Source organism: Nilaparvata lugens, chromosome 4, assembly GCF_014356525.2.
Source record: "Nilaparvata lugens isolate BPH chromosome 4, ASM1435652v1, whole genome shotgun sequence".
Lineage (NCBI taxonomy): Eukaryota > Metazoa > Arthropoda > Insecta > Hemiptera > Delphacidae > Nilaparvata > Nilaparvata lugens.
Window position 1 is genome coordinate 78,697,876 of NC_052507.1, and position 26,137 is coordinate 78,724,012.

General features: G+C 33.5%; 1 protein-coding gene across 1 annotated transcript in view; it reads right to left on the reverse strand.

Annotated features, from left to right (window-relative positions):
• The window catches only part of LOC111054599 (doublesex- and mab-3-related transcription factor A2), a 202,158-nt gene that overhangs the window by 121,090 nt on the left and 54,931 nt on the right, over positions 1-26,137 (reverse strand). Inside the window, exon 3 of the mRNA XM_039426559.1 lies at positions 2,871-2,924. Coding sequence (XP_039282493.1) covers positions 2,871-2,924 — 54 coding nt within the window. The remainder of the gene's footprint in view (positions 1-2,870; positions 2,925-26,137) is intronic.

Genomic DNA, 26,137 nt, shown 5'->3' on the forward strand with positions numbered 1-26,137 from the left:
TTGGTGAGCTTATCTCTGTATTCTTTGCAGGAGTTCGACAACAGCGATCATTGATTTATTTTGAATTTTATTTGTGTGCCAACTATAGTTAAGACTTATATGTAACTTCAAACTGACGCTATTCATATATGGTATACAAGTAAATGTAACCTTGATAAAATTCTAAAACAGCAAAAACGAGCAATAAGAACTATGCTGAACCTCAATAGAACTGATTCTGTAAAATTAGCTTTCTTAGACCTGGAAATTTTATCAATATATGGACAATACATATATGATGCTATAGTCTTTTTCAAAACATTTGGTGACAAACTTGAGAGATAACACTCATGGCTATGATATAAGGTTTGGTCGTATAATAGAGAGGCACAGATTAGATCTTTTTACGAAAAAAACCGTATACAGAGGTAAGGAGTGTTTTGTAAAGTTACCAAGCAGTCTCCAAATATTAGAAGATCCAAGAATGTTTGCAAAGTATCTAAGGGAGTATCTTGTCTCTGTATTCGTTTCAAGAGTTTAACATTGATTTTTGACGAAACGTTTTTGTCTATACTAGGCTAGCCTAGTTATTTATATCTATATATATTTAATTTATTGACACTGTTCCAATGTATTTCTTACATCTGATGAATAAAGACTATTTCTATTCTATTCTATTCAATATGTATTTGCACATGTCTGATGAATAAAGATTTTTCTATTCTATTCTATTATAATCCGAAGTTTCTTGTTTTTTAATGTTTGCACTGAAAATTGGACTCAAAATGAATGAAACACAACCAACTTTTTTGACTAGTATATGAATTAAACCAAATTCGGGGAAGGAACAGTTTTGGGCTGTGCCTGTTGGTCATTCCCCAATAATATTAATTAATCGAGTTTCGTGTATCATTGAATGAATATATAAATAGAAAAAGAAGAAATTAGAATTATAGCACCCGAATTGAGGTCAATAAGATATTCCTATTTTACTTGAATTGATGAGAATATTGTTGATGAAGGTATAAACCAATAACTAATAACTATTTGATATGAAATATTGTAATAACACCATATTATTATATAAAGATTCATTTATCAAATAAATCCATCTTCATCAGCTTTCTATAATGTTTGACTAAATCAAACGTTTTTTTCAACAAATTCACAAGATATAAGGATACTCTTCACTTGAACACTAAATCAATTGCTAAAATTGACACAATAATGTGTGCAATGAAATTTCAGTTTACTAGAACACATTTTATATTCTGTATTATTGATAAAATTGGAGGTCACGAGATTAAACTTCTGATTTGCTCTCTGCTCTTAATCAATCATTATTATTTCTATTTCATAATATGAGGCTGACTGACTGAGTCATACATAAATTATCCCAAGTTAGAATCATGACGTTACTTCTACTTTGAAGTTGAGAGATTAATGTTTTCGGAGATTATTAAAATTGATATGATAATTCATGAATATTTCTGCTTCTGGAGATCATTAAAGGTAATGAGATTAGGATTCTTGAATATTTCTCCGGGTGTTTGAACATATTTCCAGACTTTCAAGTAAGGTATATTTTCAAAACAGTGAGTCAAGATTATTACTATTAAGGCTGTGCAAAGGCTAAAAATAAACTTTCTACTGGAGATATTTTTCAAAGTTTTTCGATTTGTATATCATTAGGCTATCAAAATGAAATGTTTTCTCAGGTAAACATTTTTTTCCGATTATTACTTCTTGAGATATGAGCGCCTAAAGTTTAAATTTTTGGGACAGAACATTTCAAATTCGGTAAGAGATAAATCCATGAGATCCATAGGATAGATTCTTCATGATATTGTTGATCTAGTGATACATTAATTTTCTGAAAATATCCATTTTAAGATAGTTATTTTATATAGTTATTATTTAGTATAAGCGAGTTTATTTTACAGCTCCAGCCGTTTCTCGCATCCCATCTGCCATTTATTGCGATTATTCCAGTCTCCCTGGACCAGATTTCTATTCATCATACACGTATACACCTCTTTGTTCCACAGTTCGGGCGGTCTACCTCTCCTTCTTTTTCCAGTTGGATCCCATTCAGTATAGTTATTAAATTTACTAAAAATAACTTTTTGTTGAGTTATTTTTGGTAAATTTAGTAACTTCTTCAAAAATTGATATTTTCAGAATTTTTTTGTCTTACTAGATCAACAATACCATGAAGAATCCATCCTCTAAATCTCATAGATTATCTTACCGAATTTGGAATGTTCTGTCCCAAAAATTAAAACTTCAGGCGCTCATATCTCAAAAAGTAATGATCGAAAAAAATGTTTTCCTGAGAAAACTTTTTCATATTGATAGCTTAATGATATACAAATCGAAAAACTTTGGAAAATATCACGAGTAGAAAGTTTATTTTTAGCCTTTGCACATCCTTATGATTCATTGATAATCATGGTTAGCGCTGTTTGTAGATTTAATGTTAGACAATTTTGATGTAATCTACCAGAAATAAAGAATCAACGGTTCTTGAAACTCCGGCAGTTGGATGAAGTCTTTGAAGAGGGAAAAATACTAATTTCAAGGTACTAATATAGAAATTGAGAATATTTTTATGATTGATAAGTAGAGCTATTACGTTAGGATCTAATATATATTTTCATAAAATTATAAATAAATCATCACCATCAGTATTCTGCCCTTGGGCAGGTCCATACATGATTCCTCCTTCTCCATTGCACTCTGTTTCTGTCCAATCAATAAATAAATCAATCAATCGTGTGCGATTCTCTTCAGCATGGAGTATTTCCCTCCTCCCTGACATCATGCACAATCTTCACTCTTATAAATGAATAGATAAATGGAATAAATTATTAAAAACTTCGTGTTCTTACCTTCATGCCTTGATCTTTCACTGGTTTCTGAATATGGCAACCAACGTGAAGGTACTGAAAATGAAAAAAAAAATTATAAGAAATGTCGTGTGAATTGGAAGACAAAGGGTTGATACTGTAGATATATACTTACATGTAGATAGTAGCACGGTATATAGAAGAAGTATATTATCATCTAAATACGGTGGATAGTAGGGTGAGAGCTACACTGGAAAATTGAGTTGGAAATAGCTTATCAATAAAACTGAACAGCACAGCGAGATTTAACATTAGTTGTTTGCTTGATCTTTTGGAAAACACTAATACAAATCGTCGACTGTTTTTAAATATCAGAAGAGTTAGATTTCATAATTCTTTGATATGCTGATAACTCACATCTCATCTGACATGACTGTTAGCCTGTTTTTGGAACAAAGTAGGTTTATGATATCAAGATTAGATTACACTAGGTCTCAACCCTTGGATAACTCGCTAAAAGACATTTAAAGGATAAATACGTCCTTGGAAAAACAGCTGTAAATTTTGTCGTCTGTCGATATCGTAATGGGAAAGAGTGAGCGAGTGCATGTGTGTGGGATCATCCAGCTGATCTCACGAGAAGAAAGATTCAGCAAGAGAAACTTATTTTAGTTTATTTCTCTTTTTTTAGAAAACATGTTTACTTCTAAAGTCCAAAATAGTAACTAGATGCTGTTAGTGATGCATAGTATATTAACAAATATTGTAGCAAACATAGTATATCATTCTAAATAGAATTCATAGTATAATTATCTATTTTTAATTGATGATGTGTTTGTTTTTTGAAGTGTGAATTAATTGTTATTTTGATGAGTGATAGTAGCTTAACCTAGATTTAGATTTGGACTGTAGTATAAATCTCTAAAGGGACAGTTTTGGGCATAAGCCTGTTGTGCCTCCTCATATAACTGTAAAAATAATTGTACGACTGAGAAAATGAATAAATAAAATAAACTATAAATTCAATCTTTCGTTTCCAATTTTCCATGCTTTCACACTCCTGAGCAAAGCTCGGTCCCCCGAGATTAGAGTTATAATATTGGAATGTTTATTAAATTATAGAATCATCAGTACTCATCAATCAAGCACAAAATTTGTGTACATTGAATAAATATCAGCTCTAAATCCAACAAATTTGATATTGAATTTTTTACTGTCAAGAAAAATCGTTAAGTTATTGTGTATACAAAATTCTAACGGCATCATTAGATCTCATAAAAAATAACATATTATTCCGAGAGGTTCATACCTGAATTTTGACCTGGGTTCAGATTAAGTTAATGTGTATACAAAATTCTAACGGCATTATTAGATCTCATAAAAAATAACATATTATTCCGAGAGGCTCATACCTGAATTTTGAACTGGGCTCAGATGGAACTTAATATTTATATGACTAGCTTTTATTGTGGTTGAAACCGTTTTGAGACTATTGTACATGAGAACATGATGCACATACACATATTTGCACATATTTATATGCACATCTATGTGAGATGAGAGCACATTCATATGATGAACTGACGCTGAACAGCATTATTTCTCGAAGCATACACATCTTACTATTATATTATAAATGATGTCAACTTGAAACACTGCTCTTATATTCATGATTTCATTCAAATTCAATGATTATTTATGAACGAAGATTTGAAAGTTCGTAATATCGTACAAGTTTTTACAAATGACTACTTATAACACATACATTTGAAAGTTCGAACCATCGCACAAGTTTTCACAACTGACTAGGCCTACTTATAACACATACATTTGAAAGTTCGAACTATCGCACAAGTTTTCACAACTGACCAGGCCTACTTATAACACATACATTTGAAAATTCGAACTATCGTACAAGTTCTCAGCTTTTTATGGTGGTTGAAACCGTTTTAAGACTATAAACTCGCTGATTACAAAATGAGAAGTATACTTAAAACAACAAGAGCAGCTGCAAACACTTTTGCATACCTTTAACAAAACAAACTTCAGTCGATGCTCACATTTCTCCAAAAATTGAAACTACTTCACAAAACTCTCAGATTCCTTTCAAATCCCTCCACTTTTTGTTGATAACTCTGCAACATGTTGTCACGTTATTCTTTATATTTAAATAACGATTAGCCTCCTGCTTGGCATCAGTCGGTAAAGCATGAGATTTAATATAATTAGGGCGTGGTTTTCTAATAGTATTCAGTCTTAAAAAATCTTGATAGGCCTAGATATGGGCTTCTCCAATAACTCCTGTAATTCAATAATAATAAATATATATATATAAATGATACTTATACTATAGAGTTTGAGGAATATAAAATAAATTGCACACCATGAAAAATTTCACACATATATTACACAAATAATGCAAAGATCAGTCGAGGCAAAAAATATATATATAGCGATAAAAAATATAATATAAAAATAGAACAATATTGGAAATCAATAAAAATATCACAGGCTAACTTTATATTCTAGATTATGGCACGAATCATTACCATGTGCCTTTATCTTGAAATCATATGCATTCTTTGCATGTAGCTGTGACATGTACTTGCTAATACTTGTCTGCTTGGATAATTCAATCAAAAATATGTGCTCTAAGATCAGCTGATAAATTAGCCACTAATAATCCAAATATATCTATATATTAAAATCTCTAGTATTTAGTAGATTTATTTGTATCGAATATATATTTTTATCTCAGGGTGCAAGATTCGGCACCTGACGGAATAGGTAGAGCCATTCATCTAGTGAATTAGAACTATGATAAATTATCGCAAATTGTATTGCAAAAAATTAAATATTGTATGCATACGTTTGATAGCCTAGATTTCGTACTTCTTTGATTAAATAGAAATTTCTAAAATATTGATCTATATTTTTCTTTCAATTAAATACCTTTAATACTAATTTTTTACTTGCGCAAGTATTACTCTTAATAATTTCTAATTTATAATAACCCTTTCGGCGAGCTAGCTTTGATCATCAGATTATTTCGAAGCACTAGGGCGCCCATCACTAAATTCAAATTTAAATCACTCACGTGTCGAAAATCTTCTTGTAAGCCGCCGATGTCGATCCAACTCCATGTGGTCCGGGAATATGGTAGCCGGAATCGTCTCCTCCAGGGGGTTATAAATTTAATAAAAAAAATGAAAAATGACTTCTGCTTCACAATAGCATCACGAAGTCTTTTAAGAATTTAATAATTTACTTTAACTTTAACTTTTACAAAATTATTAATAAGGTACTTCGCTCTAAAATATTTGGGGTCCTCTTATGGTGGCATCTTGGCGAGTGCTGGTTCTTCCTTCTCAAGTTTTACAGATCCTCTTTCCGACTTTCAAATTAGCATAAAATTAAATATCTCAATCCTCCGCCATTAAATTCAAATAGATCTTACAAAAAATGCCAAAATATTGCTTAGATTATATGATTAATAATTTCTTTGCATTCGAGCCATATTGATAACATAGATTACACAAATTTTTACACGAAATCTACTACATTTATATAAATATATATAAATATTTTTGAATTGGCCTACAGTTGCCGCCTATTAACTGCCGTTTTACTATTGGTGCATGCAAATTTTATTAGGTATTCATGCGCCTGGTAACTCTTATTTCCTGAATACATTAAATTATTTTTATTTGGTTTTTTATTTATGCTCTTTGCATGCTAGTTAATATTATATATTAATATTAATTCCATGCTAACTAATAATTAGCCACGTGGACGGGTGTTTTTTCACATTGCACACCATCCGAATGCAATAAAGCTCTGCCAAGGGGTTTTGGTCAGATTCTACGTTCTTCGGTTTGATCGATCTCTAGGTCACCGATCTGTGAATACATCTACCTAACCTCAATCTTCAAATATTTTATAAATATCTATTTATGAGTAGTAAACTTCCTTCAAATCCTTTTTAAGTTCTTGTACCATTTAGCCAGAACAAGCTGATGCTATCTAATCTTGTTTATTATCTGCTTGGCGATATTAGCCAATTACTTTATTTTAGACCTATTACTATTTCTGTTAGGGCTTTTCATCTACCCAGATTTAAGATGTTACACACGCCCCTGGTTTGAATTCAAAATATTTGAGAATCACAATGTTTTTAATGAAAACCCACCCTTCAATACATTGATATACACTATACTTTATTTATAAATTATACTCTCCTACTTCTATCACATTTCGCAGTCATATTTGCTGCATCTCCTTTATACCTTTATCAAAAACAATAACAAATTCTCCTCCTCAACACACATAAAAATATCATAAATATAAACTTCTAAACGTACTCCTCCTGACACCATTTACAACACAGTAATTTTTGAATTCGCCGCTTGCAGGGCTGCCAACTTAACTACACACATTTCATAATTCTCATAAATGATTCCTTTTAGACAATAATTTCGATTCATAAACTTCTGGGCTTATATCTTATAGTATTTCTTAGGTCTTATATAAATAATTTTCTATACATCAGGTACAATACTTTCTTTTGCTAATGGCTCTTTGGTTTTGGTAACTGGTATTCACTTTAATCTTTTCAGGTAACAAACGTGGCATAATTAAAAGTAATAATATAAAAACATATAAATAAATATATCGACATTAATAAATATAATAAATAACAATAATAATAACTCTTTGGTACAGTACTTCTTTTTATAAACATATGTTCAACAGATATTACATTCATTTGATTTGGGTGGCTTTGGTCAGCTGTCGCTGTTCTACAATTCAGAGTGTTACATGTTACATCAGAATTTGCTATCGACTTTCATAACTAACCTAACTGCTCAATTTTTTCTCTTAAAAAGGTAATTAACAAATTTAATTTTATTATCCCCGCTTGTGTCCTTTTTTATCTGATGTATATAATTTAATTACATATTTAAAAATTGTTCTTTTCCTTATTGCAGGCTTCTAACGGCTGGAAGGAATTAAAACATGGATTGTTGCCACGAGGTCCTATACCAAGATTAAATTTATTAAGGAAGGTAGTAATCGGTTTGATAATAATGTTTTCCTTGATTTCTTATCGTATTTATTTGAAATTCTGTGATATTTCATGTAGAAATTTCGTGGCTTTCCCGTATCTTTTGACTTTCTGCTTGTTATAGCTACAAGGCCGGTTAGGTTATCTGCTGTTGATTGTTGAGGCTGTCCTAGTTGATAATTTTTCATCATGAATTTAAAGCCCTGGTATCTTGTATACTTTTTTGAACAATTCCTTGATTTATTAATGGTAGTTCCTTTCAATCCATTCTTATTCCAATCATCATGTAATTTTAATTCATCTTTCCTCTTATATTCATTTAATATTCTTGATCTCGGCTCATTATAACTCGTTAGGCTTACAACAATAAACATTTTTATAATATTAAATTTCCAATTATCAATCATAGATTCATTTAATAATAACAATATAATATTTTCCCTCATATCTACAACACAGTATTTTATAATATCACAGCCATTATTACAAACATTACACACCATATCAAAACATTTATCATCTTTTTAATATTGTAATCTTTCAACATATAGCCAGGTACTTCCATTTTATTAATATAATTCCTTATTTCTTCCACTCTTATTAACCACTTCCCATTCTTCATTAGTCTATCTTCCATTTCCTTGTTGCCCATGCACGAATCCATAGTAGTCCTATCAGTAGCTCCAGTTTTAATCCATTCATTCAATCCATTATGCCGGTCACATCGCTGATTTGCCCTCTTGAAGCGAATGTGCCGCGGATGCATGACGTCGGCAATCTCTTCCTGTCCTCCTTGGTGCCGGTCCGGAATCCTCCTTGGCCTCTTGAAGCGTGCATGCGGCTTCCATCGGCGCGCGCGGTTCCTCCTTCGCTTTTTCCGCCTCCGGGCCTTACGATGCATGCTCTTACGGTCATGTAGTCCGTCCTCCTCGTTGTCGTCCTCTTGGTCCGGGTCCTTGGTCCGCTGTGGGGTCAAATGATGCGCGGGTGTGGTGTGCAGATACATGGTGGCGGTCTCTTGATGTGCGGGCTGCTCTTCCTGCGGTGATGGTCTTCGGCGGGAAACAATATACTTAAAATGGGTTGTTGCTTGCGGCTGGTTTTAATTGCATGGTGGGCGGCGGTTTTGGTGGTGGTTTATCTGGTGTTGGCTTTTGTTCTCCTAATAATATTTTCGGTGGATCATTTCTAAAGGTGGTGTATGATGTTAAAATATCTGGATTTTCTTTGTTTGTTTCATTGGAGCTTGTAGGTGTTATATCGGGGGTATCATATAGTCCTGGTTTATTAGCTGTAGTTTTCTGTATATCTGGTGGCGGGTCGTTGGGTGCTGGGTTCCGGATTTTTTGTTGATTCAATCCTATTGCATGTGCTAATGTATAGTTTGTACTTATTTGATGAGGTGGCGGTTTGTAATTTCTATTATAAATTATTCTGAGTGTAATCATTATTTGTGTTGAATCGATCATGGCCATAATAATATTTTCTTTCATAGGTTTGCTGTGGATAATGGTTTGTTTGACGATTCTGAAAACTTCTATTATTCCAGCTGTTATTTTGATTATGATTATAGCGGCGTTTAAATTGAGGGGTAGATCGTGAGCAATCATATGGTACTGATTCATAATTTTGGCTGTTATACTGATTAAATTTTGAGTTATGTTGATTTTGGGCGTATCTCTGGTCTGAACGGTGGTTTGATATTGCCATCACAGACTGTATGCCATATAAATGATTAATCAGCTGCTTGCAATCAGTAATGGGTTGTGTGGCGAGTGCCATTCTAACTTGATACGGTAGCTTCTTTAAAATAATACTTGCTAATGCCGATTCATTAATGGGCTCGCTCAATTGAGAATTTTTAAACTGTAGGGCAGTGACGAAAGTGGTACATGCACCGTCTAAATTAGGGTTGAAATCGCATGATATAATGTCCGCTAGCACGTCCAACTGTTTACTTCTGCTCCAATACTGTTCCAGGAAGACAGCGACAAACTCATCCAATGATGTAAATTCATGGGCTCTACTCCGAAAGAACATCAGGGGTTCGCCAATCAATAAACTAGTCAAACGAAGACGCCAAAAATTCCAAGAGGTGGGTGTTAATGATTGAACTAGTTTTATCTGATCTATAAATTCTTTAGGTTGGAGATAGCGGTCTGTATTGTCAAAACGGCCTAATTCATTGAAACTGTGTAGTGAATCAAACGTTGCTATGGGAATAGGCTCTAGATTCTCGTGCGGAAATTGATGTATTTGATTTTCAAGTTGTACTATGTTTGGTTTATATCAGAATTGGGTGAGCTATTTCATGAATTTGCGAAGTGTTTGTGCTGGTAGTTATCTATTCTTTCGTTTAACTCACAAGTGACAGTATCTATTTTTGCTGTTAAATCGGTTGTAATTAGTTCTTGATTTTCAGCGGTAGATGCTGATATTGTGTCCGCAGTTTCCTTACCCGTTCTTACCGATGTATCCTTCAATGATTCCCGCATTTCCTTCATTTCCGCCTTTAAGTTCTTCATTACTGTGGTCATTGTTTTTTCTAAACTATTAGAAAATGACTTGATCATCCCCTCTACTATAACCCTCCTTATTGCTTCTTGGGAGACATTTAACGGTTTATTACTGTTCACAGGATTCTTGGCGGTGATTGAAGATATCTGGGCGTTGGACTCCATCGCGCCCCCCTCAGCGTCGATCTCCGCTATTATCGCCGTCTGCAGTGTGTCTGCTACCTTACTTTGCGTGGACGAAGAGAAACTCATATTTTAAAAATGGATTAAGTGTCAAGTGTTTGTTAAAAAAAAAGTGAAAGTTTTGGCCAACAAGGCATTAATAAGGACACAAATGAGGATAGGCCTATGGACATTACAAGCCAGGTAACTATTTATTACTTAAGCTCTTATAATATAATAATACTATTCATTGATTTCTGACTAGCAGTTTAGGCCCATAAAATATAATAGCTCTCTCTATAAAATATATTTTCTACAATAATAATAATATAAAATTTTCTTTAAAACATATAATTTCTCTTTATTTAAAGCTATTGATTCCCCAAAAAGTAATACAAATTTTCCTTCGCCAGTTTTCCTCACAACTCGTATAAGTTATCTATAATTTTCAATATGGTTATTGACTAATTTCAAATAATTATCAATGAGCTTGGCTCTCATCATCAGTCCCACGTTGGTACGACATGTCTTTCTGTCGTATCCGTGGCCTATCACGTTGGCGACATGTCTTTCTGTCACGTATTCTTTATATTTAAATAACGATTAGCCTCCTGCTTGGCATCAGTCGGTAAAGCATGAGATTTAATATAATTAGGGCGTGGTTTTCTAATAGTATTCAGTCTTAAAAAATCTTGATAGGCCTAGATATGGGCTTCTCCAATAACTCTTGTAATTCAATAATAATAAATATATATATAAATGATACTTATACTATAGAGTTTGAGGAATATAAAATAAATTGCACACCATGAAAATTTCACACATATATTACACAAATAATGCAAAGATCAGTCGAGGCAAAAAATATATATAGAGCGATAAAAAATATAATATAAAAATAGAACAATATTTGAAATCAATAAAATATCACAGGCTAACTTTATATTCTAGATTTATGGCACGAATCATTACCATGTGCCTTTATCTTGAAATCATATGCATTCTTTGGCATGTAGCTGCGACATGTACTTGCTAATACTTGTCGCTTGGATAATTCAATCAAAATATGTGCTCTAAGATCAGCTTGATAATTAGCCACTAATAATCCAAATATATCTATATATTAAAATCTCTAGTATTTAGTAGATTTATTTGTATCGAATATATATTTTTATCTCAGGGTGCAAGATTCGGCACCTGACGGAATAGGTAGAGCCATTCATCTAGTGAATTAGAACTATGATAAATTATCGCAAATTGTATTGCAAAAAATTAAATATTGTACGCATACGTTTGATAGCCTAGATTTCGTACTTCTTTGATTAAATAGAAATTTCTAAAATATTGATCTATATTTTTCTTTCAATTAAATACCTTTAATACTAATTTTTTACTTGCGCAAGTATTACTCTTAATAATTTCTTAATTTATAATAACCCTTTCGGCGAGCTAGCTTTGATCATCAGATTATTTCGAAGCACTAGGGCGCCCATCACTAAATTCAAATTTAAATCACTCACGTGTCGAAAATCTTCTTGTAAGCCGCCGATGTCGATCCAACTCCATGTGGTCCGGGAATATGGTAGCCGGAATCGTCTCCTCCAGGGGGTTATAAATTTAATAAAAATGAAAAATGACTTCTGCTTCACAATAGCATCACGAAGTCTTTTGAGAAATTTAATAATTTACTTTAACTTTAACTTTTACAAAATTATTAATAAGGTACTTCGCTCTAAAATATTTGGGGTCCTCTTATGGTGGCATCTTGGCGAGTGCTGGTTCTTCCTTCTCAAGTTTTACAGATCCTCTTTCCGACTTTCAAATTAGCATAAAATTTAAATATCTCAATCCTCCGCCATTAAATTCAAATAGATCTTACAAAGAATGCCAAAATATTGCTTAGATTATATGATTAATAATTTCTTTGCATTCGAGCCATATTGATAACATAGATTACACAAATTTTTACACGAAATCTACTACATTTATATAAATATATATAAATATTTTTAAATTGGCCTACAGTTGCCGCCTATTAACTGCCGTTTTACTATTGGTGCATGCAAATTTTATTAGGTATTCATGCGCCTGGTAACTCTTATTTCCTGAATACATTAAATTATTTTTATTTGGTTTTTTATTTATGCTCTCTGCATGCTAGTTAATATTATATATATTAATATTAATTCCATGCTAACTAATAATTAGCCACGTGGACGGTGTTTTTTCACATTGCACACCATCCGAATGCAATAAAGCTCTGCCAAGGGGTTTTGGTCAGATTCTACGTTCTTCGGTTTGATCGATCTCTAGGTCACCGATCTGTGAATACATCTACCTAACCTCAATCTTCAAATATTTTATAAATAATCTATTTATGAGTAGTAAACTTCCTTTAAATCCTTTTTAAGTTCTTGTACCATTTAGCCAGAACAAGCTGATGCTATCTAATCTTGTTTATTATCTGCTTGGCGATATTAGCCAATTACTTTATTTTTAGACCTATTACTATTTCTGTTAGGGCTTTTCATCTACCCAGATTTAAGATGTTACAATGTATGCCAGAACAAACACCTTGTTTATTAACTCAGCAGTTGATAGAGGATTCAAAGAGGGGTTCCAGAGCTTGCAAAGGTATCTCTGGAGCTATCTAATGCAACTTATGCAACCTTTCCTCTATTGTAAGACAATATAATAAATGCAACAATATCTTCATAATTGAATTTGGTATAAATAGAAAAATATAAATCTCAGTACCCTTTTAAATTATTTTCTCACAACATGTTTCGGACATTAATGCCGTTTTCAAGTGATGTTGAATTTGGTAACCTGATGTAGTAATGGCCAGGAATAGAAAAGATCTCAAGAATTTTCCGCTTCACCAACAATTTTCCTTATCATAATTGCACAATTTTCCTGACAACTGAGCCCCATTAATCTCGCTACAAAAACAAGTTGTAGTCATTCGTAAAACATGTTTTTTCAATAACGTGTGGAGATGAAGTTCAATTCATTAAAATGCAGAGACTTTCTATACTTTGTTGAATATGAAAATAAAGGATTCATAAAACTGGTTCTAATCAATTCTTCTCTTCATCCAAGCCTCCGGGTAGCAGATGAATTATAACATGGAAGCTATCCATCTTCGGATTTAAACTTGTTCCAGCAAAAGCTTTACTCCGCCCAAGACGCTAATGTTCGTTTTGAAACAGTAATCCGTCATGAAAAACCCTTCAGTTTGCAATTTTTCATTGGCGGAGTTTTAATAGGAGTGTTCAAACCGAATCATACTGATTGAGATAATTACTTACTGGAGAACCAGCATGATAATAAAATATATTAATTCTTTGCAGCTTATTTATTTATAATTCTCCAACATGATACATAATAGGTACCCTATAATTACTACTCAACAAAAAGATAATAGTTCTGAATTGGCACGCATTCCCAATGAGTTTCGTATGAATAAAATAAATTGATAATTATTATTAAACGAAAATCCAAATTCGAATAGTTGCAATATCTCTGTGAAATGAATTGGATTGAATTAAATTCATATTCCATTTGGATTACTCATGGGAATAATACAGTCACTTGACAATAATAGTTGTACTTTTCTAATAGAACATGATCTTAAAAACCTATATCATTCGCAAAATCTTATTTCGAGAACAATGAAATAAGTGATGATGATTGAAGCTAGAAAGTAGCGGATTTTGAAAATACAAAGAGCATTGTTACCAAATAATCTATAGAGATTGATTGAGTACTTTATTTATGTAGATTACAATATATACTGGCTTACACACAATACAGCAGAATTATAGATGAATTTACAAAATATAACTAAGAAAATAATTATTGAGCTGTATATATGATATGAAATAAAGCAATTTGTAATAACTATTGTTATGCATCTACATAAATTGGCGGAGCTTTGGAAATATCAATGTCCATTCTTTGGAAAGAATATTCGAAGTATTCTTCCCACTAACTCTCTACCAAATAGAGATAGAGCGGTCTACCTGTTAGGTTGTAGATCACAAAGTTAGGAATAGATGGATGGATTTTGAATTATGCATTGGATAAATGGTGACAATCGGAATATATTGTTGTTTAAAAACTGAATTTCATCAAAATTGATTTTTTCTTGAAATCTAACTAATTTTGAAATATTGTAAATCAGTACTTATTGACGATAGAGAGCTACAAATGATTCTATTTTATTGGACATTTTATTAATATCTAGAGGCGGGAGTGTATTTATCTGTACGATGGCTAGATTTGGCGGAAATAGCTGGAAACTGAACCAAAAATATGAGGTTTTTGGGGGCACTCCATATCTATTGAGAAACAGAACTACAATATATTATTTATTATCTATTAAAAATCAGAACCAGAATATATTTTGCAAGTACACTCCTTTTCTCATGTCTATATTGACATGATCTTAGAAACCTATATCATTTGCAAAATCTCCTTTACTAACTTCATTGTCCTCGAAATAAGATTTTGCAAATGATATAATTCTTTAAGATCATGTACTATGAGAGAATATGCATATTCTATTCTGTTAACCGTTCTTCAAGAAAATATTATTCACTTCATAAATGCTCCTATTTATTTTTCTTCTCTGATTCCATTTTCTTCAGTTTCTTTCCATCAAAAGTCCGTCTCCATTCTCTTCATCGGTTTGTCCTTCATCTAGGATTCAACAAACTATGATATTCCTATCTTTTTCGCTCGTAAAGTGAGTTTCAATAAGCATGGTAGGTCTTTTTCAGTAATACATTTACGCGTATAAATTATGCTCTCAACACTTCACTATAACCATAGGAAGCTTGAGAATTATTTTACCATTTTCAAAGAGTTATAACTGGGAAATAATCTATTCTTAATGGACTCAGTGTGAAGACTATATTAGGCCTTCTACAAGATACTTGTTACAAACACATGTAGTTCGTGATTTTTATCCATATATCCAAAAATAAGTACTTTTTCAATACCTCTCGTTTGACAAGAATATTTTTTCCGATTTAATTGGTGACAAGTTGATAACATGCAACAAAATATCGCGTTATCTGTTTCAAGATGCTTTAAAGTACCACTCATATGGAAAGGAAGATCTACACTGCCGTTTAAATCTTTCAAGTTCTTCAAACTCTCACATTATCGGTTTTTGAATAAGATTTACTTGTAGTTCTGTGAACAGTAGACCTCACGCAGTATTCTCATCCACAAGTACCTGATTGAAACTATAATAGACCTTATAGAAAATACAGCAATAGACTGGCTTTTCCACACATGTGTGTAATCTCTTGTCAGCTGATTTATGATGAATAATTCTATAGTCTGATTTTTACTCTAATATTGGCGTATCCTTTTTCCTTTCATATTATCCTTGAAATGCAAAATTTCCAAAAACCTTGTATTTACGTCGACGCGCAATTAAAAAAGGAACATACCTGTCAAGTTTCATGAACATCTATTACCGCGTTTCGCCGTAAATGCGCAACATTTAAACATTTTAACATTTAAAAATTAAGAGAAATGCCAAACCGTCGACTTGAATCTTAGACCTCACTTCGCTCGGTCAACAAGACGAAAAACTTCGTATCAAGTTCATCAAACCGAAAAATACACTCACATGATTGTTTGATAATGATAGAGAAGACGATAAGGTTCGTACTTGTATGGTGCTGATAGGTTTAACAGAGGTTACTTGAGAACGTTTTTAAAATAGCTCCACACGCTTCGAGTTGTCTAATTTGCTATCGATATGCACAGCAGTGCGTTATCTGTGATACAGCTGATTGACCTACATTGCGACCTCGCCACATCACCACAGCGTTGAGGCAGGTCAGCAGTCAGTCGGAGCCAGCCGAATCTCTCGCGATAAAAATTAAATTTGATAGCTTCAAACTAGTTTTTTCGTCTTCTTTTTTCTAGACTTCTCTTACGTCTTCTCTACCCGCTGCCTCTCCATTACAAACTCGTAGAGAACTTTCACACTCACTTCTTTCTATATTCTTAGTACTTCTCCATTCTAGATTATATCCTTCCTTCACCATGTTCTTCGTTCACTTTCTTCTCCTTATTCTTACTATTTCTCTTTCTATATTCATATTTCTTCATTCCAGATTACATCCTTCCTTTACCATGTTCTCCGTTCACTTTCTTCTCCGTATTCTTCCTATTTCTCCACTTTAGATTCGATTCTTCCTTTACCATGATGTCTACGCTCTGTTCTCCGTTCACTCTGAAATTTACAATGATGCTTGGAGATCTCAACTTTAAATAGTTTTTTCATCTTCTCTACTGTGAATGGTTTTGTTCCACTAGTATATTTCTCGACTATAAACAGTTGTAGTAGTTGTTCTTTTTACAGTTGTAGAAATATATGGTTTGTGTAAATATTCTTGGACAGAAAATTTTGTGGAAATCTAGAAGACATAACCTCTCTTGGACATGTTACTTAAATTTGGGAGAGAAATAGTACAAGGTATTCTGAGTTCTTCTCCCTCGATCTGTGCTTCATTGTGAAAGAGAATAAATAATAAATATCATCCTATCCGTTGTGATTATTGTTTATTGTATTGAAGGGACGGATTCAAGTATACAGAGGTTCAGAGAACCCGAAGCTTATTGTGTTCCCAAGTAGTATGTTAGTTAGGCAAACCAATACCTGTGTCCTTTACAAGAACCAGGTGTTTTTCCCTATACTAACATCCCATTCATCACCCAGATGCTTGTCGCAATCCAGTGTGATATGCTTGGCATGGCAGTCTCTTCAGACTGATTAGTCCTCGTGACCTACGTGAGTTCCACTTCTGGCCTTCTTTGAAGGTCTTACCGCTGAGGAATGGGCGGCCAAGTTGCCTCTAGGCAAAGTTAGTAGACAGAAGGTTGGTCACTCATCTATAGTATTTTAGTTGGAATGCAATTGGAGTGGGGGAACTGCAGCCGTGACGTAGGCTGTAGTACAGAGTAGGCAGAATATCGCATTCTTGAAAATCTTACGGTGACCTATAGTCAAATTATATAACACAAACATTTTCTGGCGTGCAAGCTTTCTGTTTCTGCTCTACATTAATCATCAAAACATCTGAATAATACAAGCATTTTGCAATATAAAAGCAAAAAACCCACCTACTAACCTTCCCTTTCAAACCCTTAAGATTTCTTTATCTTCTAGGTCGTGTTTATATTTTGTAGTTTGGCTATACATCAGCTTGTGAATTTCAGGGATGAGATATTTTGATTCTCGTAGAACATGTGCTCGATACCAGCATGTGTTAAGTGCATTTATATGAATGAAATTCATTGGATTTATCGGGATCGGTTTATTGTTTTATTGAAATGCATTGGTTTATCAAGATTTTTTATGGGTTAATCCGAAATTATAATAGTAGAACGTTGTCTACTAACGCTTTTCCAACTTATTAACTTTTTCGTGTCACGTGTTTAGATTCTTGAAAAACTTTTAAATTCATTTTATTCATACAAGTTGAATGAACTTGAAATATTAAACAACATCATTAGAATCGGTGATTAATTCGCTATAAGAATGGAGAATTTTTAAGTTCTAGGTCAATCTTGAGGGGATTAAACGACGATTTATTTGAAGATACAGTGAATAAACTGTATGCTCAGTGTGGTTACTCTATCACTTTTTTACTACACGTGACGTCACGCTGGCATTCCCCCCACCACTTCGAATCTTACACCTGTGAGTGATCAACCTTCTGTCTACTAATGTTGGCCTCTAGGGAGCCCGGCCACCCTTGACTCAGCCTCTTGACCCAAATTTGTGCCTGGAGTTTTACCCATCTCTGGTCTCTTGGGTTTTTTTCTTTTTGCCCCTCCGAAACTTTGCAGGGTCAGAAGCCTCACCCCTCCCAAGACGTTTTGCCTAAATGGCAGTCCTTCTTTGAGCAGTGGTGAGGTTTGGTCACTCCAACCAAGACTCGAGACCTACGTGAGTTCCACTTCTGGCTTCCTTCCGCTAAGTTACATTTTTTGTGCCTGGAGTTTTACCCATCTCTGGTCTCTTGGGTTTTTATTTTTGCCCCTCCGAAACTGCCCTGATGGGGCAGATCCCGTGGGTTTGAAGGCAAGGCCAAGGAGTTGCATTGAGGTCCATTTGTGTCGCCTCCTACGACAAGCATGGATACTGTGGGTGAATTCTGGTTTTCAACACATTCTTGAGTACGATGATTGACTCAAAGCTCCCCCAACCCACAGGGGGCAGTTGTGATTTATATAGTTGTGGTTTTTATAGATGAAGAAATAAAATCATTCTATCCTGCTAGTACAGTAGTATGGATTGATCTGGTTTTCTAAATCCAAGTTCAAATAGAACGTATTCGATTTCAACGAACATGTGTTTAACTGAATTTCACGCCAATTTACTAACTCAGCATAATGGTGCAGTTTAGATGAAGTACAGTATTCCTCTGTTATTTTGTCCTAAACCTAGACCCGCAACTTATAATGAACTATCTTATTAGTCTAACTTATTAGGCTATCGAATTATTATAATTGGAATAAAAATTATTAATTATTTGAATAAATTCAATATCTCAGTAATTTTCGTCTGTATCAAATTATTTCTTTTTACAAATGTTATTGAGCTGATAGATCCATCACACCTCATGGATCTAAGTTATGCTAAAAAGGGATATTCTCATTCATTGTATAAGATAACTTGGAAAAAGCTCTCAACTTCCACTAAATGTATGTTACCAGAGAGAATAATGAGGGGCTTTGTAAAGAATTCTAGAAATATTTAGAAGACGACAACGATAAACGATAACAATCTCCATTCAAACCTCTCTGAAAATTAATATTTTTCATATTTTTTCCTCTGATTTATGACAATTCAACACATTTCATTTTCTAAAATAGACCTAGAACAATAACTGATATATATGTTGTCATTTTCAGTGTTGTTGTGAAGATGATGTTGGGGTAGATATCCATATCAAATTAAAACTACTTGATATTGTCAAAACTAATAATAATTGATTCAAACAATTAGAGATACTAGTTCCGTTTATAACACCATTTTCAATCTCTAGTAAACTAAAAACTTGAGCATAAGGCAACAGAATCTAATAGTGAGGATGAAGCCCTACCTACGATTGGCCATTAGCTGTTGACCAATGAATGTAGAGCTGTCCTGTCATAGGCCAAGGCTAGACATTATTTGGAGTACTTGACCGTGTCTAGCGTTATCCAATGACCGTCGAGCTCAACCTTCAGCTAATTGCCAATCGTGGGGCTTCAACCATATTATCAATTCTCTTGCACAATGCTTGAGTTTTTTTTAACTTTTGTTTACTTTGAAATCCTAGGACTTCAACCACACTATATTATAATAGTCTACCTCTCAATGTATAAGCTCTCAGGCTACTAGAGATAAATAATGATGTTACAACCGGAACTAAAATTTCAATAATCATTCCAATCGATAAGTGGTTTTGACTATACCAAGTCAATACCATTCAATGTTTTCCGTTGAAAATCAAGCTATTCCCCACTAGTCAGTCACTATATACATTGGTGCTTGCAATTTATATTGTAGTTCTGAATTTATAATATTCTATTTGGATACATGAGAGGAGTCCAGAACCAAATTCTTCATGCAAAATTTCCTTGCGCTATATACAGAGTGGCCCAAAAACCTCGTATTTTCGGTTCATTTTCCAGTTTTCAGCTATTCCCACTAAATCCTGTTATCGGACAGAAAAATTTGCTCCCACTTTTTTTCAAGATTATGAAATTCTGAATGGAATGGAATCATTCGGAACTCTCTATCTCTAATGAGTACTGAGTTATGATTTTTCAAAAATGAGTGAAAATTTGAGAAGAAAATTTATTTTGATGATATTTAGTATTTGATCAACAATATATCCCGATTGTTTCAATCTAGATGTGAAATTCAATATCCCTCTAGGCGTTATTTTGTGCTCTAAAATCTGAGACTAGGTAGAGCGCTCTATCTCATTAAGATTTCCAGGTTCACCTGACAACAATGCTCCTTGTATTGTGGAAAACACCTCATTTTTAGCTTCAACCATCATCACCATCTAAACTGGAAAATGAACCGAAGATACGATGTTTTTGGGCCACTCTGTATATAGCACAAGAAAACTTTGGTTCTGGACTTCTCTCATGTATCCAAATAATATATTAAGAGATCAGAACCACTATATAAATTGCAAGCACACCCCCTTTTTGACTATAGTGATTGGATCACACTATTTATCAAGAAGATTATAGTTATATAGCTGGGAAAGTATTGAAAACTTTAAGTAAATATTGAACTGTTAGTTTTATTTCCAATTGATTATTCGATTTGCCAATTTTCCATTGAGTACTACAAGCTGAAAGGAATAAGTAAATGTTCTACATAGTAAGCCGATCAGCAACACTGATTACTTTATATATTGGTCTATTTTTTAGTTACAGATACAATATTGTTTGAATTCGAAAACACTAAAACAATTCAATAACTCTCTCCTGAACACAAAACTTGTTGTTGAAAACATTTTAGTCCTTTGAAGATCGTTTCTCAATGTCTGGATTTAATCGACTACCTGAAACCTTACAAGTTTTTAAAAAACGTTGATCAAATTTCTGATTCTGTAAATCTTTCTCATCCAGTAGACGTGGGCTAATCTTCAACAAGAGTTTTCTGAAGACTCCAAAATTTTATAGCCACATTTATATCGAGACACGAGTGAGAGCTATAAAATTTGTTGCTTGCAGATTTTTATGGTTGAGAACAATATCAGAATACATAATTGTCTGGCACTGAAAACATTCAGGTTCAAACTATGTGAATCGAAATGGTTTACAGTGTAGTCCATGACCTTCTGAATCTCGAATGGCGGATCGCTGCCACTAATTTGCTCGCTTCCGCCATGAAGCCAAGGAGGCAACTGTTCGAAAAACGAAACTGGTTTTCCCGATCATCAATAACTTGATTATCCTACTGCTCGAAATTGCATTGTAGAGATACACCTGCTTTCTGTAATACACTTTTGTATAATAACCTGTGCAGGAGCAGGTTATAATTTCTGTATCTAAGCATGTAGCAAGCCCAGCAAGCTCCTAATCGACTTTCGATTCAATCAACAATCGATTCTATGAACAATCGATAATATCAACAATCAATTTGATCAGAAGTGGATTCAATCAACAATTTATTATGTTAACAATCGATTTATAATAGTGTGAATATTGAGTGGGTTTATTGTAGTTGTTTTTTGTGTATCTTATATTATTTTTCAGGTTTTTGAACTGGAATAAACTTTGATTTTTACTGTTTGTTGAACCCTGCGTTTTTAGTGTGAGAATCGACTCTGTCTTGTTTGAATTTGCTAACTTGCTTAGTTGTCGAAATTATAGCAATTTTCGTGCATTTTTCAAATACAGTTTCAATTTCATGTCGAAAAAGCCACTATATTCGAAAATTGTACGAGCATTGACCTTTTTGCAGCTTTGGCTTTTCCACTGGAAGTTATGCTCAACGCTCGTGGAGGGGGAATAATTTTCAGTGAAAAGGCCACAGTTCGTATTGAGACGTGAACGGAAAATCATGTAACGGTGCGCGAGCCTCGGACAAATTGAAAAGTTTTTCATTATCAGTACTTTTGTTGTAGTTTGTATAGTGATCTGATCTTGGATTGATAGAATCAGTAGATGTAAAATTAAGAGGTTAATTGTTTGCGTGAATTTAAGTAGAGTGTAGTGAGTTTCAGTACGTCTGAGTTTATTGAGTTTTGGATTAAGTGTTCTCAAAAGTAAAATTTGAAATTGTTGAAATGGTGAGTGCTAAACTGTTGTTTTTATTTAGCTCGAAATTTAATGCATAGAATGACCGAGGCCCGAATTTAATTGCAGGAAGTTAGCAGGTTCCCAAAATGTATAGATTGAAATTGAATCTTATAAAAATTGAAATTGAAATCTTGAAATTGAAAATTATATCTTCTTTTTCTGAATCAGTTACTGAGTAACTCTGTTTGAAAATTTGAAATGATTTCTATTGATTTCTATTGATTCGTTTGATTCGTTAATGAGTTCAATAAACCTGAGGTTGAATTTTAAAATTATTTTTTCTAAGCTCCTGGCTCACAGTTGCTAGTTGCTAAAATAGGTGACAATTAGATAATGATGATAATCTGTGTATTTGAATGAACGAATTCACTAAAAGCTCCGAACCAATCAAGGATTCAAATAGAGATTTGATAGCATTATTTTGGTAAATATTATAGAAAAGGAGAAATACCCCCCTCCGTTCACAGATTCAATCAGCAATCGATTATATCAACAAATTATTCGATCAAGAATCGATTTTATCAACAATCGTTTCTATCAAAAATCGATTTAATCAATAATTGATTCAGTCAACAATCGATGACATCGATAGACAATCAATTGAATCAATAATCAATTATTGATCTACAATCATACATAGAATTCTTATTGAAGACAGCTTGATCTAGGAGGAGGGTCTTTTGAGAATACTGAAATCCCTTATGGTATCTGGGGAAAATAATAACTAACCAAATAATTTATATTCACCCTTTGTATCGAAGAAGCTCGATATTTGACATTCTGTGATAATCCCAGGATGCAATAAACGCCCAAATACTACTTGAAGTGGTAGGGAAACATATTAAAGACATTTATTTTAATGAAAACAGAGTTAAAATTGAATCAATTGGGCCGGTTTCCGAGCTCGGGATTTAGCCAAGTTCCAGACTTGAGTCAGAAAATTGGCTTTCCAAAACGGGTCGTAGTCGCAGTTTTTATTACAGTAGTCAAAGTTTGATTTTATAATTTCTATAATATTGGAAACATTTTTCCTTGACAAAATTTAACATTCCTAAATAATTCAAAATAGCTGAAACACTATTTTCTCTTTATTTTATTTTGTGTTCAATTTTCTAGTTAATCGAAATTTAATTCAAACGTGACTTTGACAATGACTACGACTACGCCTCGTTTCAGAAAGCCAAAGCCAATTTTCTGACTCCAGCTGGTTGAAGTCTAGAACTTAGCCAAATCCCGAGCTCGTAAACCGGCTCTAAGAGTTGAAAATATAGTTGAATTGATCCAATTTCCTTGATAAGAAAAGCATAAAACATAATTCGATTTTTACCGTTTGTATTGTGGCAACACAATATATTATCATGAGGACGAACTCCATTTAACCTTGAGAATGAAATGGCAAACTTGACTTCTGTTCGACCCCAAGATCATTACCGGACTCAAAGGACAATCTGGGCATCAGAAAATCGATGACAATGCAAGGGACGCCCACCTGGAGACCTGACGGAATAACGACATCAATCACAACGGGAAAGGATTGAGAGAGACAGAAAGTAAGTGCAAGAAATAGAATGAGAGAGCAGTAACCAGATATGCACAAAAATGGATTGGCGCAAATGAGTGTTTTATTGAACTGCAACTGGGTTATGACGACTAGAATCAAACTGCACGCTATCAACTTGAAGCAAGTAACGTCTGAACTTGCACCTTGCAAGCAGCTTGTCAAGTTGATCTTGCAAGTAGATTGTCAAGTTCATAGGTTCACACATTAGTAGTAGTTCACGCATTATAGTTCACACATTTACCAGTACATTATTTGGAGAAAGCAATTGCACCCAAGTTGCATCCAAGAATAAAGTTGTACGTCATGCACTTGCAAGCAACGTGTAAACGTTGTAAACATTGCAAGTAACGTGTAAACGTTGTAAACATTGCAAGTAACGTATAAACTTGTCTCTTGCAAGTAGCTGGTCAAGTAGTCAATGGTAGGTGTGTATTTTGTAGCAGTACATCATACAGAGTACGCAATTGCAACCAAGTTGCATTCAATAGTTAAACAGTACGCCATGCACTTGCAAGCAAGTAACGTGTAAACCTGCCTCTTGCAAGTGGCTGGTCAAGTAGTCAATGATAGGTTTGTATTTTGAGTAGTACTGCACCCAAGTTGCATCCAAGAATTGAACGGTACGACATGCACTTGCAAGCAAGTAACGTGTAAACCTGCCTCTTGCAAGTAGCTGGTCAAGTAGTCAATGATAGGTGTGTATTTTGTAGCAGAGCATCATTTAGAGGAAGCGATTGCACCTAATAGTTGCATCTAAGAGGAAGTGAATACCTGCCCAAGGTATAATCTTGTGAGCAAAAGAAAGAGAGCGCAGGATGCATGAGAGTGATTGTGGGATATTTGCAGGCCTATCATTAAGAATCATTCAAAGTAAAATCATCATTTGTAGGCCAACCATTTCACCTCGATTTGCAGTGGAAAGCTGATTTGAACTACGTAGAAAACTACAAAAAATCCAAACCTAAATCAAAGAAAACTTGTTATACTTTGAAGTTGTATAATATGATTGATAACTATAGACCTACTCATTGTCCTAGAGTCCAATAATTAAGACCATTCAGAGTAAGTTCATTCATATACCGACAATTTCACTTCGATTTGTAGTGGAAAGCTGAACTCAAATAAGTAGAAAACTGGAAAAAATCCAAACCCAAATCAAAGAAAACTTGTTATACTGTGAAGTTGTATAATATGATTGATAACTATAGACCTACTCATTGTCCTAGAGTCCAATAATTAAGACCATTCGGAGTTCATTCGTATACCGACAATTTCACTTCGATTTGTAGTGGAAAGCTGAACTCAAGTAGAAAACTGGAAAAAATCCAAACCCAAATCAAAGAAAACTTGTTATACTGTGAAGTTGTACAGTTGTGAAGTTGTATATAGACCTACTCATTGTCCCAGAGTCCAATAATTAAGAATCGTTCGGAGTAAGATCATCTGTAGACCAACCATTTCACCTAGATTTGTAGTGGAAAACTAAACTCAACCACTTGTAAAACTAGAGAAAAGCCAGCACTAAGCCAAAGAAAAATAGTTGTAATGTGGAGTTATACAATAATATTATTGATAACTATAGCCCTACTCATTGTCCCAAAGTCCAATAATTAAGACCATTCGGAGTAAGTTCATTTGAAGACCGACAATTTCATCTCGATTTGTAGTGGAAAGCTGAACTCAACTACGTAGGAAACTAGAAAAAATTCAAACCAATTATACTGTGGAGTTATATAATATTATTGATAACTATTGTCCTACTCATTGCCCAAGTGTCCAATAATTGAGAATCATTCTGAATAAAATCATCTATAGACAACATCATTTATAGTAATCATCTATAGTAACATCATTTCACCTCGATTTGTAGTGAAAAGTTGAACTGAACTGCGTACAAAGAAAACAAGAGAAAATCCAAACCTAAATCAAAGAAAATTTTCATACTATTGAGTTATATAATATTATAAATTTAAGTAATTATCATTAGCAGTTGTATCGTATTTATGTTATGTTAATGCGTGAAATGTTCTCTCTTATATAATAACCAAAACCTCTCATCCGGTTTTAGCTCAGATGAGTATGGATGTAGACCTACTCAATTTTCAAGTGTCACTAATAATATTGAATAGCTATAGTATTCATAATATTATAGATACTATAA